The following is a 15,540-nucleotide window of genomic DNA, read 5'->3' as shown; positions in this document are numbered from 1 at the left end:
GGTTCTGGTAATGAAGTGACTATGAGATTGGAAACTCAGCTCACAATTCAAGAAGATCCTGTTTTGTGTCGGAAAGTGACCAAGGAATGGATGGGCTAGTTGGTGATGGTATGAAGTTTGGTCTTCCCATTGTTGGATGTTTTGCTTATCCAAGTCTGGTTGTGAGGTGCTGATGAGGTGGCAATTGGTGTCATTGACATGCACATGGAAACTGGCCCAATAATTGTCGGTGTTGCCAAGGAGCAGCAGCACATAGATAAGGAAGAAGAGAGAGGACCAAGGATGGATTATTTGGGGACTCCTGAGATGAAGGTCCTGGGCAGGATGAGATGCCAAAGCTGGAGGTGCTCTGGCTAAGGTGAAACAGCTAAGAGTGGGACCAGGTAAGTCACAAAGAGAAGGGTAACAATTGAAAGTATGATGTGACCAACCATGCCAAAGTCTGCAGAATGGATATAGTCACACAAAAAGCCATTGGTGACTTGGTTAATGTCCTCAAATTCCTAACATACACACACTCACCACACATTAAGGATGGGTAATAAATGGCTAGCCAGTGACTCCCACATCCCGGGAGAATTTAAAAAAAAACACAGCCCTGCATTGGGACAGCTCAGGAGTGACATCCCTCCCTTTATCAGACCTGTTTAATATGATCAGCCTGCATTCCATTTCACGTGTGAATTTCAAACGGCTCCTTGAATTGAGAATCTTTAGCCTTGAATGACATAATTATCACTCCAAATGAAGCATGCTGCCATAATAGTTTGCTCCAGCTGAGGAAGCAGGCTTTCAGTGCAACAAGTCATGTCCTACAGTTGATGTCTTGGAAAGAATTCAAGTGTTAACATCCGCCTCTTGATGTGCTCTAAGTCCTCACCCAGGATTTGTCTCTGATGTCTTTTGACCTCTTTAATCAGTGGGCTTCAGTTTCTATGTTTTTCCTTTTTTTGTTATTGTGAAAGCTGGGCTTCAATTCGAGCAGCAATGTGGCCTCTCTTGTATGTACTGTCAAATGATAACTCAGAGGTCCTTCCAAACATCTCAGATTGATGGGCAGGGAAAGACAGCTTGTCCATCAAGCCTGTCCCACACCATGATGGATTTGAACATCATGACTGGGAGAGATTCCTCTCCTGAGAGGGATAAAACAAAGGCAAATCCCAAGCTATTGAGGGAAAAATTCTCTGGAAATTCCAGTCAAGCCCTCAGGCACGAATTCATCAAGGTGTATTTTGATGTGAGTTTGAGTGAAAACTCATTCAGACATGTCCCAGTTTTGATACAGCGATATTGAATCAGACTTCAATGAAGTTGACGCACAAGTCAAAATGTGCTTCAATGACGAGTCAAAGCAGAAGAGCAAGCATCAAGGGAATATCGGTTGTTTTCACTTGGACCTGGAGTGTCCTGTTTGCCACTGGAACTTGGACTTTTGACTTCAGCTGCTATACTCAAGGAGGTGAGGGGCTCCATTGCTGCAGATACCAAGAGTCTCCTACCACCATTTTAACAATTAATTCCATTTATACATTGCCTTTAATGCGAAATAACTGCACCGGACAGAAGAAGAAAGGAATAATTTTCAACCCTTTGTGAGGGAGTTAGCAAAAGTGACAGAAGACTCAGTCCAATAGGTGATGATCTTTGAGGAGTCTTTTAAGTGGGCGGATAGAAATCCTGTCAGAAGTGAAGGAGTTCCACAAAGCACACCCGAGACTGTTGAAGATTCTGCAGCCAATCATGGTGCAGACGAAACAGGGATACACAGGAGGCCAGAGCCTGAGAACTGGACAGCAGGGAGGAAACAGCAGCTGAAGAATTTTGCAGAGGTAGCATGGGCTGAGTTTGTGCAGGGATTTAAAGATGAAGACGAGCAATTTAAAATTTTGACAAATCAGGGAAATGGATCACCTGTGGAAGGCAGTGAGGAAGGATGCAATGGATAAACAGTATTTAGCACCAAATAGGATGTGGGAGGCACATTTCATTCAAGTCCAAACTTCACAGTGTTGGAGTTTAAGGGTAACTTGTGAATTGACTTAACATCCTTAAGGTCAGCCTTACGTTAAAGGTCACAGCCCTGGAAGGTTAATTGTTTCTCTCCACAGATGCTGCCAGACTTGCCAAGTATTTCCAGCATTTTCTGTTTTTATTTCAGCCTTCCTTACTGTTTGAATGTGTTTGCCTCTTGTTAAATGTGATTGGAGGACACCTGTGCATGAAGGTTCTTGAACAGAGAAAAATTAAAACTATACTCAGTGATATGAATGATCTTGATCTTATCACCACCTTCTCCTTGCTTTATCAGCAGTGTCAGATATAGCAAATGTCTAAGGGACAGTTAAGCAGTGACACAATCTCCCTGCTGGATTGCTGCTTCTATGGAGCACCAAAATAAAACAGCACATTATTTGAACGACAAGGACTTTTCTAACTGCATATGGGCTGATCAAACTTGGTTCATTGAACCTGCTCCTCCAAACGTACTCTATCCAAGTTGATTCTCATGGGTCTATTTCCTGATTGCTGCAAACAATCACAGACAAAATGTTGAGATTTTGTGCCCCATACTCGAACTTCAGGGCTGCTATGAAAATGGTGGCTTTGATTGGGAGATCAATATTTAAAATATTGTTGCACATTATTCTTCCAGGTGGAACCTGGGTGAGTCAACCTGTAGAATTGCTCTAAAATTTAAAATAAAGGATTTAGTTACTCTGTAATCCTGAAATGTCAGAATGTGCATGAGCTATAGATTTCTATTTATTTTGTAACCTGAAGTTTTCTTCAGTGATGCTGATTGTTTAAAAAATTTTAAATCTCTGCATAATTTTAATAATTTTGACGATTGATTTGTAGAAATGGAACCAGGAAACCTGTTATAAAATGTTCATCAGGATTTAGCACAGATGACACTGAATAAAGATGAGTGTTAACTAGCTTCTGCTGTTTTATCTCAGAGTTGAAAATCTGTGTCTTTCACCTCGTGAGCCAATCTACAATCTCTAGCATTTTATTATCCTGGCTGAAAATTGCTGTATACTGGCCTTGATCCCAAGTTAGTATTTCTTCCTTCTCTAAATGTCTCCATCTCTCTACCCTTCTCTCCCCTTCTAAGATGCTCCTTAAAACCTACCGGCAAACAACCTTTTGGTTATTTGTCCCAATATCTTCTTACGTGGCTCAATATCAGAATTTGTCTGATGACATTCCTGTGAAGCACCTTGGGACATTTTAATGTGTTATGTGCTATATAAATCCAAATTATTGTTCCTTTTACCATTACTCTACTGTGAGCTGCCCTGGCAGATTGTTTTTCCCTCTTCCAAAGATCATTGTGTCTTAGCTGTATCATCTAGTACTCAGCTCCCGTGATGGTGACTTTGTAGCTGATATTTATTATTCACTAGTAAAATCCATAAACTGGCCAAGTGTCAATAGCAATAATAAGTGCTGCTTGTAAACTTGGTTTAAGTTGCAACCTGTATGGAACTGGTGAGGATCACAACATATCTTGTAATTCCTATTGTATTCAGCCATCATTCCAAAGGAAATATAAAGGAAATAATGTATAAGGATTCAGGCACATGAGTTTGGAGAATTTTGCCCTGGTTGCAAAGCTTGTATTGTCACTGAGATGGGGAAAATGGCCTCCTTTGGTATTCTCTGTCACACTGCACTTCTGATGCCAGCATACAGTCAACAAAATGTTAGAATCATAGGATCTTACAGCACAGAAGGAAGGCCGTTCAACCTATCATGATTCCCATGAATTCATTGTTTTTGTATTCAGTGCCCCAATTTCCGAAGACAAGTATCTCTTACACTTTCTTAATTGCCTTATCAACTTGCCCTGCCACCCCAAAGACTTGTAAATATGCAACACCTCCAAGTAGCATCATTTAGGTTATACTGCCTTTCCACGTTGTTCCTCCCAAAGTGTATCGTTTCCCACTTATTTGCATTTAATTGCATCTGCTATGTGTCTGCCCATTTCATCAGCCTGTCTGTCCTCCTGAAATCTGCTACTATGCTTCTCATTATTTACTACTTTGCCAAGTTTTTTATATCTGCAAACTCTAAAATTTTATGCCTAAAGCCAGGTCATTTATATATAGCAGGCATATTGGGAAGACAAAGCTATTGGCTTGAGTCCCCAACTCAAACTCTGTTCCCTAACTATCGACTTAATACAGTGTAAACAGCTATGTAAACCAAAGGTTTTTATCTGGTTAGGAATACACAGTAGTGAAATGATATTTAATATTGACCATTCAGTAATGGAATGATATTTCTACATCGACCATTCATAGTGGAATGATATTTCCATAACCATCATTCAGTTCCAATGAAGCATGCTGATAGAGAAACAAATATCAAGATGATGGCAAACCGCCAATGTAACAAGGATCTGTATCCAGTTTAGTCACAATTTGGAGGGATAGTCAATACTGAGGAGGACTGCGACAAATTACAGAAAGACATTAATAAACTTGCAGAAGGCAGATAACTGGCAAGTGAATTTCAAGTGTAAGTTATTGTATTTTGCTAAGAAATGAAAGGATGGTTGTGCATCTCTTGGAAAATAAGAATCTAAGTGGGTTAGAGAAACAACCAGACAAATCAGTAAAAGTTGTGACACAGGTCAGTAAGACGATACAAAAGAAAAAAAACAAGCAGAAAGGTTTATTTCTGAGGGATAGGAATGAAAAGTAGAGAAGTTATGATAAACCTGTACAGAACTTGGTTTTCCATCTTGGAGTACTACGTACAGTCCTGGTTGCTATATTATAAATAAGGTATATACATATATATAAGGATATTCAGGACTGCAAAGTTAAACCTATCAGGAAAGGATCAACAGCCTGGGTCTCTTTTCTCTTGAAAAGAGAAGGCCGAGGGATGATGTAATAGAGTTTTTTTTAAAATTATGCAAGGTTTTGATAGAGGAGACACAAAATCTTTCCACTTGTGGGGAAGAGCAAAACTAGAAACGATCAATTTACAATAGTCATCAAGGAATCCAATAGAAATTCAGAAGAAACTTCCTTATGTCGAGAGTAGTGAAAATGTGGAACTTGCTATCACAGGATGTAGTTGAGGCAAATAGTATAAATGCATTTAAGGGGAAGCTGGATAAGAAAATGAGGGAGAAGGGAATAGAGGGTAATGCTGATCAAGTTAGATGAGAAAGGATGGGAGGAAACTTGAGTGAAGCATAAACACCATGGACTGATTGGGCCAAATGGCCTGTTTCTATGTTGTAATTCTATGTAATTGTGGGTTTGGTATATTACTAAGCATGTGCTGACTGTTGGCATTTCCCACAGGAATTGACCAAGCGAGAGGTAGAATACATGGCACTATCCAGAGATACCACTGAGACGGACCTTAAACAACGCAGAGAGATCCGAGCAGGAACAGCCTTTTACATTGATCAGGTATGTTATATTGTGCCGAGCAGATTCACCACTTCATTCATTGATGCGACTTAAGTTTTCACTTTGAAAGTATATCTGTTTATAAATAAAACAAAATGTTTTTTGGATGAAGCCACAGAAAACAAAAGTAGCACTGAGCCAGAAAAAGTCATATCAAATTGGGATATCATATTGAAAAGACATGAAGTGAAGAATAGACAGAAGTCCTAATATGGTGGAACTTTGCCTATTTTGTGCCTTCGCACTTTTCAGTCAGTAAGACTAGTGACAGAGGAAGTGCTCACCTCCAACGTTGACAATTCATTTCAGTACTATTTTGGGGATTATGATCATCACGTTATTCTGGCATTCAGAAAACCAAATGTCAGTTGGCCTGTGTGAAGCAGTTGTCTTGTGTTGCTATGTGGCAGTAGTGTACTGGCGGAATTGGAAAAGGTACAGTAATAGAGAAAAACAATCTCTGAAACTGTTTTCTCTTTTTTCTTGTTAATAGTTGGATTCTCATGAATCTGTGTGTCAATCATTGCAACTTATGTTTTGCCTCCAGCTCTGATGGATTTCCTTCTGGGAATCCTCCTGAAAGAGGAGGAGAACCTATAGAGAGATGCCAGGCAGATCAGATGATGCTCTGGTGTCCACATCTGTGGGCAGAGCTGAACGTATCATGCTTTGATGTGCCATTAGTACCGGTTAAAGCTCCTGTTCCCAGAAACAGCTGGGTTGGCATGATACATGATGTGAATACCTGACTGTAATAGTTCATGTTTCCTCTGAAGCACCTTAATCACAGAATGTCATAAATTCATTGCCACCACGTGTAATAACTCAAGGAAAAAAACAGTTCGGACCAGTACTTTTATTTCCCAGTTTTTACTGTTGTTTCCCTTCTGGGAAGGGACTCCAATGTGATCAGCGGCCAACGTAACCAGTTTGTCTGCATTTGCAAACATATCTATAATTCTTGCTGGACCTGGGTCAGCTGAGAGCCAAATGTAACGCTGTGGGCTTTTGCTGAAGTGGCATCTCCCAACAAAGTGCAAGATAGGATCAGCATGTTCACTGTCCCAAATGCTTTGGCTGCAGCTCCTTGCAGGCATTCTGCAATACAAGCCTATTAGATCTCAGCTGTGTGGAATGGTACTGGTATAAAGGTTCGTCCTTCTCACCGGTACTTTTTGCAGCCTCAGCTCCCCTTCAGCAGCCATCAAATAAAAGATTAAATGATAAGTAGCTCTACCACTTGCCTTCACATTCATTCCTGAAGCTTGGCTTGCCCTTTCCTACTTCTTAGTCACCTGCCCCCTCAGCTTTGATTGTGAGCGGGTGGAGATATCTCCTAAGCTTTTCAGAAATGTATTTGCCCTGTTGTGACACTCCCCTATAATTCAAATGTGACTTTTTTGCAGTTGCTGTTTCTGATACTAGTATGCTCCCTTGATATGTCCAAATCTATACATAAAGTACTTGATATTAACTCACTGCAGAAAACAGTGGGATCGATTACTTTCCTGCACACCCATGGCAGAATGAGGTCATAGCTACTTTAACCATTAGGTTGCAAGTCTCATTTTCTGTAGGGTCCAGTGTTCTGGGGCTGCTTAGTAGGAGGGAGCTGGGGTGGGTGGGGTGGAGTTTGGGGAGACCTAAATTCCTTAAAATGCTTTAATTGTTTGGCCTCTCCTGGTTCTCTTCTGGCAGGCCTTCATCTGATGATAAAGAGGCAATTACTTCCCTATTCAGACCAGAGTTAAAATTGCAGTTGGGGCCACATGACACCATCAGACCTTGGTCTGCATACTTAATGAAAATCCCTGCTGGTTTTGTTTAGAAGTGCGGGTAAAAATTGGAAAGGACAGGGTCAGGACGGGACGGTGCTGGGTAAACTATCTGGTGGATTGTAATTGTTCACTCATCTGCACCCAGGATTCTTCTAAACTCCAGTGGAAACAAGCCCAGTCTGTCTAACCTATCCTCATAAGACAATCCGCTTATTCCAAGTATCAATCTAGTAAACCTCCTCTGAACCGCCTCCAACACATTTACATCCTTCCTTAAATATGGAGTCCAAAACTGCACACAGTATTCGAGATGCGGTCTCACCAATGTCCTGTATAACTGAAACATAAAATCCTTACTTTTATGTTCAATTCCTCTCATAATAAAGGATTCCATTAGGCTTCTTGTTTACATGCTGTACCTGCATGCAAACTTTTTGTGACTCATGCACGAGAACACCTAGAGACACCTCAGAATTCTGCAGTTGTTCTATATTTCTTCTTCCTGCCAAAGTGAACAACTTCACATTTTCCCACATTATACTCCATCTTCCAGATTTTTGCCCACTCACTCAACTTACCTATATCCGTCTGCAACCTCCTCATGTCCTGTTCACAACATACTTTCCTACCTATCTTTGTGTTGTCTGCAAATTTAGTTACCCTGCCATCACTCCCCTCATCTAAGTCATTGATGTAAATTATAAAAAGCTGAGGCCCCAGTACAGACCCCTGTAGGACTCCACTCATTACATCCTGCCAATCAGACAAAGACCCATTTATGCATACTCTCTGTTTCCTGTCTGCCTGCCAGCCAATCTTCTATTCAGGCCAATATGTTACCCCCTACAATATGAGCTTTTATTTTCCGCAATAACCTTTGATGTGGCACCTTATCAAATGCTTTCTGGCGTTCCAAGTACTATACGTCCACAGGCTCCCCTTTATTCACAGTGCATGTTACTCCTTCAAAGAACTCTAATAAATTGGTTAAACATGTTTTCCCTTTTGTAAAACCATGCTTACTCTTCCCGATTACCTTGAGCTTTTCTAAGTGCCCAGCTATAACCTCTTTAATGATCGACTCTAACACCTTCCCCACGACAGACGTCAAGCTAACTGACCTATAGTTTCCTGTTTTCTGCCTCCCTCCCTTCTTGAATAGCGGGGTTATATTTGCTACTTTCCAGTCTTATATTCTGATCAATCATCTGACCTGCCACTCGTCTTTACGCAGTTATATGCCTTTTCTTTAAGTTTGATGCTTTACCTAACTTCTTTAGATAACCATGGATGGTGAGTCCTCCCTTTAGAATTTTCCTTTGTAGTGGGAATATACTAATTCTAAGTATTCTGAAATATCCCCTTAAATGTCTGCCACTGCTTCTCTATTGATCTAGTATCCCAGTTCACTTCAGCTAGCTCAGCTTTCATGCCCACATAGTTGCCCTTATTTAAGTTTAAAATACTGGATGTAGACTCACTCATCTCCCTTTCAAACTGGATTTAAAATTCAATCATGTTGTGGTTGCTGCAACCTAGGGGTGCCTTTACTCTGAAGTCATTAATTAATCCTGTCACATTACAAGTACTGAATTTAATATAACCTGCTCTCTGGTTGGTTCCAGAACGTGCTGCTCAAAGAAACTATCTCGAAAATATTATATGAACTCCTCATCCAAGCTACTACTGCCAATCTGATTCTTCCAGTTTATATGTAGATTAAAGCCACCTATGATTATTGCTGTCCCTTTATCACAAGCACCCAATATTTCTTCTTGTATACTTTGTCCTACATTGTGGTCACTGTTAGGGGGCCTGTAGACCACAGCCACTAGTGACTTCTTTCCCCTACTATTCCTCATCTCCACCCAAACTGATTCTACATCCTGATCCCCTGAACTGTTGCACAATGCCATTGTTGATTAACAGTGCTACCCCTCCACCATTACCTAGCTTCCTATTCTTCTTGAAGGTCATATACCCCTCAATATTCAGGACCTTGTCATCTTGCAGCCAGGTCTCCATAATGGCCGTCAGATCATATTTATTTACTTCGATGTGCACTATTGATTAATTTACTTTGTTATGAATGCTATCTGCATTCATATACAGAGCCTTTAGTTTAGTCTTTTTATTATCTTTGTGACATCTAGTCTTGATTCTTTGTGCATTCTTAGGTTTTTTTCTCTCTGTCCGTTCCTGCCATTCTCCGAACCTCATTTCCCATATTACTATTTTCCTCTCTTACCTTGTCTTTACTCTTTGATATACCACATCTTTCCACATTTGACCACTTGCCTCCACTATTTATTTTAAAACCCTTTCTACTTCCCTAGTTATGTGGTTTGCACGAACATTGGTCTCAGCCTGGCTGAGGTGAAGACCGTCCCAATGGTACAGCCCCCACTTTCCCCAGTACTGGTGCCAGTGCCCTACAAAGTGGAACCCACTTCTTCTACACCAGTCTTTGAGCTATGTATTCACCTCTCTAATTTTATGTACATTATCTCAATTTGCACATGGCTCAGGTAACGATTGAGAGATTATAACCTTTGAGGTTCTGCTTTTCAATTTAGTGCCTATCTCCTCATGCCCTCTATCCAGAACCTCTTTCCTAGTCCTACCTATGTCATTGGTATCTACATGGACCATGACAACTGGACCCTCTCCCACTGCAAGTTCCTCTTCAGCCCTGAGCAGGTGTCCTGAACCCTGGCACTGGGCAGACACCATAGCCGTTTGGACTCTCGCTCTTTGCTATAGAGAACAGTGTCGATCCCCCCTCACTATACTGTCCCGTACTACAACTACGTTCCTTTTTGCTCCCCCCACTTGAATGGCTTCCTGTACCACGGTGCCTGCAGAGGCTCATGCTCCTGCACTCCCGCCCTCTGGGTCCCTTTACCTGTCTCACTCGCAGTCACACCCTCCTGTCCCTGACCACTGACCAAATCAGAAGACCTTATCCTAGGTGGTATGACTGCCTCCTGGTATAAAGCATCCAGGTAGCTTTCCCCCTCCTTGATGTGTCGCAGAGTCTGCAGCTCAGCCTCCAGTTCAATGATGCTGAGCTGAAGTTCCTCAAGCCGCAAATACTGCAGACGTGTTTGCCCTGGGTCACAATGTTATCCAGGAGCAATGTTAGCCATATGCTGCAGCCTTGACACATCACCTGTCCTGCCATCCTTAATGTGTTTTAAATAATTCATTATATGTCACTTATTTATGTTGCATTTTTAATATATTTTATTAACTTTGTTGCCACTTTCTGTACTTTTTTAAACCTTAGGGACAGAAGAACTTACCCATTTACCAGATACTCACCAAACTCTCCTTTCCCTGTAGTCGAGCAATAATCAATTCCTACAGGGTGAGAAGGATAGAAAAAGGAAACAAACACCTCCTTCCCTAACTCCCCCTCTCACCAAACTCCAAGTCTTCCCTCAGTTAGCTCAGCTGCACTCCATTTGCCAAAGCTGCACTAAAGAACCCTGAATTTATAATAAACTGAACTGGGGCTACAGTAACCAGATTCAACCAGTTAGTTAATTAACTACTCAGCTCCTATAGCTGAGAGTGAGTTCACCCTGACTAACCTGCAAGAAAGAAAGAACTTAGCCTGCTTACACAGTACTTTCCAGTCACAGCTAATTACAGACTAGATTAGATTTTAAGAGCAAAATTTAAGAACAAGATTAATACTTCAGACTCCCCCTCTCAGCAAGTGTTCACTCAGTTACCTCAGCTTCACTCCGTTTGCACTCTCCCCCGTTACAAATGTTGGACTTTATAAGATGGTTATGTTTTAAACTGTCCCCTTTAATTCAAGGTAAAATTGAGTAGTTTGGAGAGCAGGTTGCCTCCTGCAAATTTTCCCAGAGACAAACCGATGTAGTCTCATATGAAGTCTGCCTGGAGATAAGCCCATGTGTCCTGGTTGCCATGGGGACAGGGGCCCAGGTCAAAACTTGTTGAAAGTAAGATGCAAGTTTTAACACCTGGGCATAAAAGAGGAGGCCACTATTCTTGTTGCATACAGACTTCGAGTCAGCCAGAGAGTTTTCGGGGAAAAAGACTCACAACAGGTGCTGTTGTGCAAAGCGGGAAAAAAAAACCTGTTTTCAGGTTAACCACCAAGCAGAATGCTGGTGAGGATGGATCCCATGTTTGAAGAAACAAAGTTTGTGGAGAGTTCAAGTCTTAAGAGTTGCCAGTGGGTGCCTTGCTACTGGAAGTCCATTCATGTTTGCTCAGAAGATTAAGTGAAGGGGAATTTGTTTAAAAGGATCCTGGAAGATTCACCTTGGTGGGGCAGGGAGAAGAGATCCTGTTAAAACTGCGAGGAACTTGGGACTTTAACACAAGACAGCATTTCTACTGAGAGTGCAGTGTAATGTATAAACATGGAGTGGGGTTTTCAGTTTTATTGATAAGTTTTTAGGAAATACCTTTTCTGTAGTTTAGTGTATTTGTTGACTAAACATTACTTAGTAGGCAATGTTGATTTTAGTTTGTTGCAGTAAGAGCTTAAGACATGAAATCTTGTTATACAATTCCTGTGCATCAGTTACTGGGAAATCCATATCTCTTTTTTGAAAGTTACAGGTCTCTCTGAGGATTGTAACACCACCCATGCGGTCCCCCGCCCCCAACCAACCTAAACAAACACACATATGCACACACACTTCTATAAAAGTTCAGCATAACTCCCTTGCTTTTGTACATTGTGTCTCTATTAATAAAGCCAAGGATCCCATATGCTTTTATTAACAAAAACAAAAAAAAGCTTGAAAAACTCAGCAGGTCTGACAGCATCTGTGGAGAGGAAGACAGAGTTAACGTTTCGAGTCCGTATGACTCTTCATCAGAACTGATATGGACTCGAAACTCTGTCTTCCTCTCCACAGATGCTGTCAGATCTACTGAGTTTTTCCAGCCATTTTTGTTTTTGTTTCAGATTTCCAGTATCTGCAGTATTTTGCTTTTATTAACAGCCTTTTTCACATGTCATGCCATCTTAAAAGATTCGTGGACGTATAGCCCAGAACACACTGTTACTGCATCCCCTTAAAATTTCTATCATTAGTTTATATTTCTTCTCAGTTTTTCCTTCCAAAATATATCTCTGTGCTTCTCTGTATTAAATTTCATCTGCCATGTATCTGCCCATTTCACCAGTCTATGTGTCCTGTTAGTCTATTCCTATCTTCTTCATTGTTGATTACATTTCCGAGTTTCATGTGATCTGCAAAGTTTGAAATTGTGCCCTGTCTACCCAGGTTCCGGGCTATTATTATCTAACAGAATTAACATTAGTAAGAAAACTGGCCTGTGGGATCATCACTGTGTATTTCCCTTCAGTTTGGAAACACAACCATTCACCAGTACTGTCTGTTTTCCATCCCTTTGCCAATTTATATCCATACTGCCACTGTCCCTTCAATATCATGGCTGTAATTTTGCTAACAGATCTTTTATGTTACTTTGTGAAACATCTTTTGAAAATCTATATACATGATCAACTACTCTCCCCTTATCAATGCATCCTGTGGCTTCATCAAGAAGTCAATCAAATTGGTCAAATGCAATTTGTCTTTAACAAATCCATGCTGATTTTCATTTATTAACCTATGCATTCCCAAATGCAAATGAATTTTTTTCTGAAAGTTTTCTCACCACCAATGTTAGGCTGACAGGCCTGTAGTTGCCAGATTTGCGCCTCTCCCTTTTTGAAACTGGGCTATAACATTTGCAGTCCCCCAATTCTCTGGCAACACCCCCATATCGAAGGAGGATTGGAAAACTGTGGCCAGAACCTCCACAATTTTCATCCTGACTTCCCTCAATTATTTAGTCATCATCACCAGGTGCCTTCTACTTTGAGGACTGTCAAACTTTTAAGTAACTCCTGTTTATCTATATTTCAGAGAAACAGCACAAAAGGAGGCCTTTGGACCTGTTGTGTCCGTGCTGGCTCTCTGCAAGAGCATCTCAGCTAGTTCCTTTTTCCCGCTGCCTTTTTCCTGAAGCCCTCCCATAATCTTTGACTCACTTGTCTATCAAGAATTTGTCTAACTCAGTCTTGAATATATTCATTGACCCAGCCACCACTCCTCTCTGGGGAAGAGAATTCCAAAGTCTAATGACCCTCCGAAATAAAAAATTCCTCCTCATCACTGTCTTAAATGGGACACCCCTTAATTTTAAATTGTGCTCCCTAGTTCTAAATTCTCACAGTAGAGGAAAAATCCTCTCAGCATCTACCCTGTCAAGCCCCTCAGAATCCTAAAGGTTTCACTAAGATCATCTCACATTTTTTCTAAACTCATAAGACAATTCCTTTATTCTTGGAACTGCTTTCAATGCAAGTGTATCCCTCATTAAGTGAAGAGATCAAAACTGTACACAGTACTCCAGATGCAGTCTCACTGAGGCTCTGTATAGCTGTAGCAAGACTTCCCTACTTTTATGCTCCATTCTTCTTGCAATGCTTCTACTGCTGTTTGGAGCAGAAGATCTCCTGTCAAGGTATGTAACACTCGTCTAACTTGCGCCATCTTCACACATCCACTGTAGCTCGTCTGCAACCGCTCTGTGACGTCTGTCATCCAACCACACCTAGGTCAACTCCTCTTTCTGTTGTCCTCTAGAAGAGATCTCTGTAGCTTTTCAGGTCTGATCATATGGCTGAAATATTAACATTTTCTTTTCTGGATGTCACTTTTTTGAGTTATTTTTGCTCTTGCAATTTCAAGCACCTCTTCATTGGTCTTCTGGTCTGTATATGCAATTTTAAGCATACATCTTCCTCCACGTTTCAAAGGCCTCCATTTTCTTCCACACATATTTTCTTATTGTCCAAGTTTCTGAGACATACAGGAAAATGGATAGAATTTAGAATCTTGAGTTTTTTTCCTTGTTACAAGCTCGCGTTTTCTTGTTGATTATACATCCTTCATCTTCAAAAAAAAGTCTGTTATCTTTATCCTTCTTCTAACTTTGACATCACATGACATCTTCTGTTATCATTTGCCCTGAATTGACAAACTTGTCCACTTATTCCAGTGTGATAGCATCCACTTCAATCTTCACTCTAGTTTCTTCTAATGTATCCCTTCTAACTACCATTGTTTTTGTCTTTTTGATGTTCATACTCAATCTATATTCTAAACTTCTAGATTTACTTGATCTATGATATTTTGCATAGCTTCTTCTGTTTCTGCAAGTAGCACTGTGTCGTCAGTGTGTTTGTTATGTTCTTGCCTCCGGTTTTTATCCCTGAAGTACATGTAATTCTTTGGATATTTGTTCTGCGTACAGATTAAATAATTTTGGCGGCGGTACACAGCCTTGTCGCACACCCCTCTTCACTTGAAATATAACCCCTTGCAATAAAGGCCAACATTCCATTTGCCTTAAACACTTACTGTACCAGGACACCCAGACCCCTTTGTACCAGAGAGTTCTGCAGTCTCTCTCTATTTAAATAATATCCTGCTTTTCTATCCTTATTGCCGAAGTGAACAAACTCACATTAAACTCCATCTGCCAGATTTTTGCCCACTCATTCAACTTATCTATATCCCTTTGCAGTCTTTTTGTCTCCTTTTCACAACTTGCTTTCCTACCCATCTTTGTGTTATCAGGAAATTTAGTTACCATATACTTAATCCTTTCATCCAAGTCATTGATATAGATTGTAAATAGTTGAGGCTGATCTCTGTGACACTGCACTAGTTACAGTTTGCCAACCTAAAAATGATCCATTTATCACGACTGTCTGCTTCCTGTTAACTAACCAATCCTGTATCCATGCTAATACGAACATACAAATTAGGAGCAGGAGTAGGCCACTTGGCCCCTCAAGCCTGCTCTGTCATTCAATAAAATCGTGGCTGATCTAATTGTAACCTCAACTCCACATTCCCGCCTACCCCTGATAGATTCTTGATAAGAAAGGGGGGTGAAAGGCTATCTACCTCTACCTTAAAAATACCCAAACACTCTGCTTCCTCTGCCTTTTGAGGAAGAGAGTTCCAAAGACTCTAAGCACTCTGAGGGAAAATAATTCTCCTCATCTCTGTCCAAATGGGCGACCTTTATTTTTAAACAGTGGCCCCTAGTACTAGATTCTCCCACAAGAGGAAACAATTTCTCCACATCGACCCTGTCAAGACCCCTCATGATCTTCCATGTTTCAATCAACGTGTTACATGAACTATGTTACCTCCCCCACACCATGAGCTCTTACCTTGTATAGTAACCTTTTATGTGGCACCTTATCAAATGCCTTTTGGGAATCCTATGTTCCTACCCTG

The 15,540-nt window shown here is 40.8% G+C and overlaps 1 protein-coding gene across 2 annotated transcripts in view; it reads left to right on the top strand.

Annotated features, from left to right (window-relative positions):
- Nucleotides 1-15,540, top strand: part of vwa8 (von Willebrand factor A domain containing 8) — a 414,855-nt gene that overhangs the window by 37,325 nt on the left and 361,990 nt on the right. For both annotated transcript variants that reach the window (XM_078559607.1, XM_078559606.1), the window contains one exon: nt 5,334-5,444. In XM_078559607.1, the coding sequence (XP_078415733.1) occupies nt 5,361-5,444 (84 nt within the window). In that variant the 5' untranslated portion in view covers nt 5,334-5,360. The remainder of the gene's footprint in view (nt 1-5,333; nt 5,445-15,540) is intronic.

Source organism: Cetorhinus maximus, chromosome 16 (assembly GCF_964194155.1).
Source record: "Cetorhinus maximus chromosome 16, sCetMax3.hap1.1, whole genome shotgun sequence".
NCBI classification, from domain to species: Eukaryota; Metazoa; Chordata; class Chondrichthyes; order Lamniformes; family Cetorhinidae; genus Cetorhinus; species Cetorhinus maximus.
Note: the sequence above shows the minus strand (reverse complement) of the source record. Positions and strands in the feature narration are given on the sequence as shown.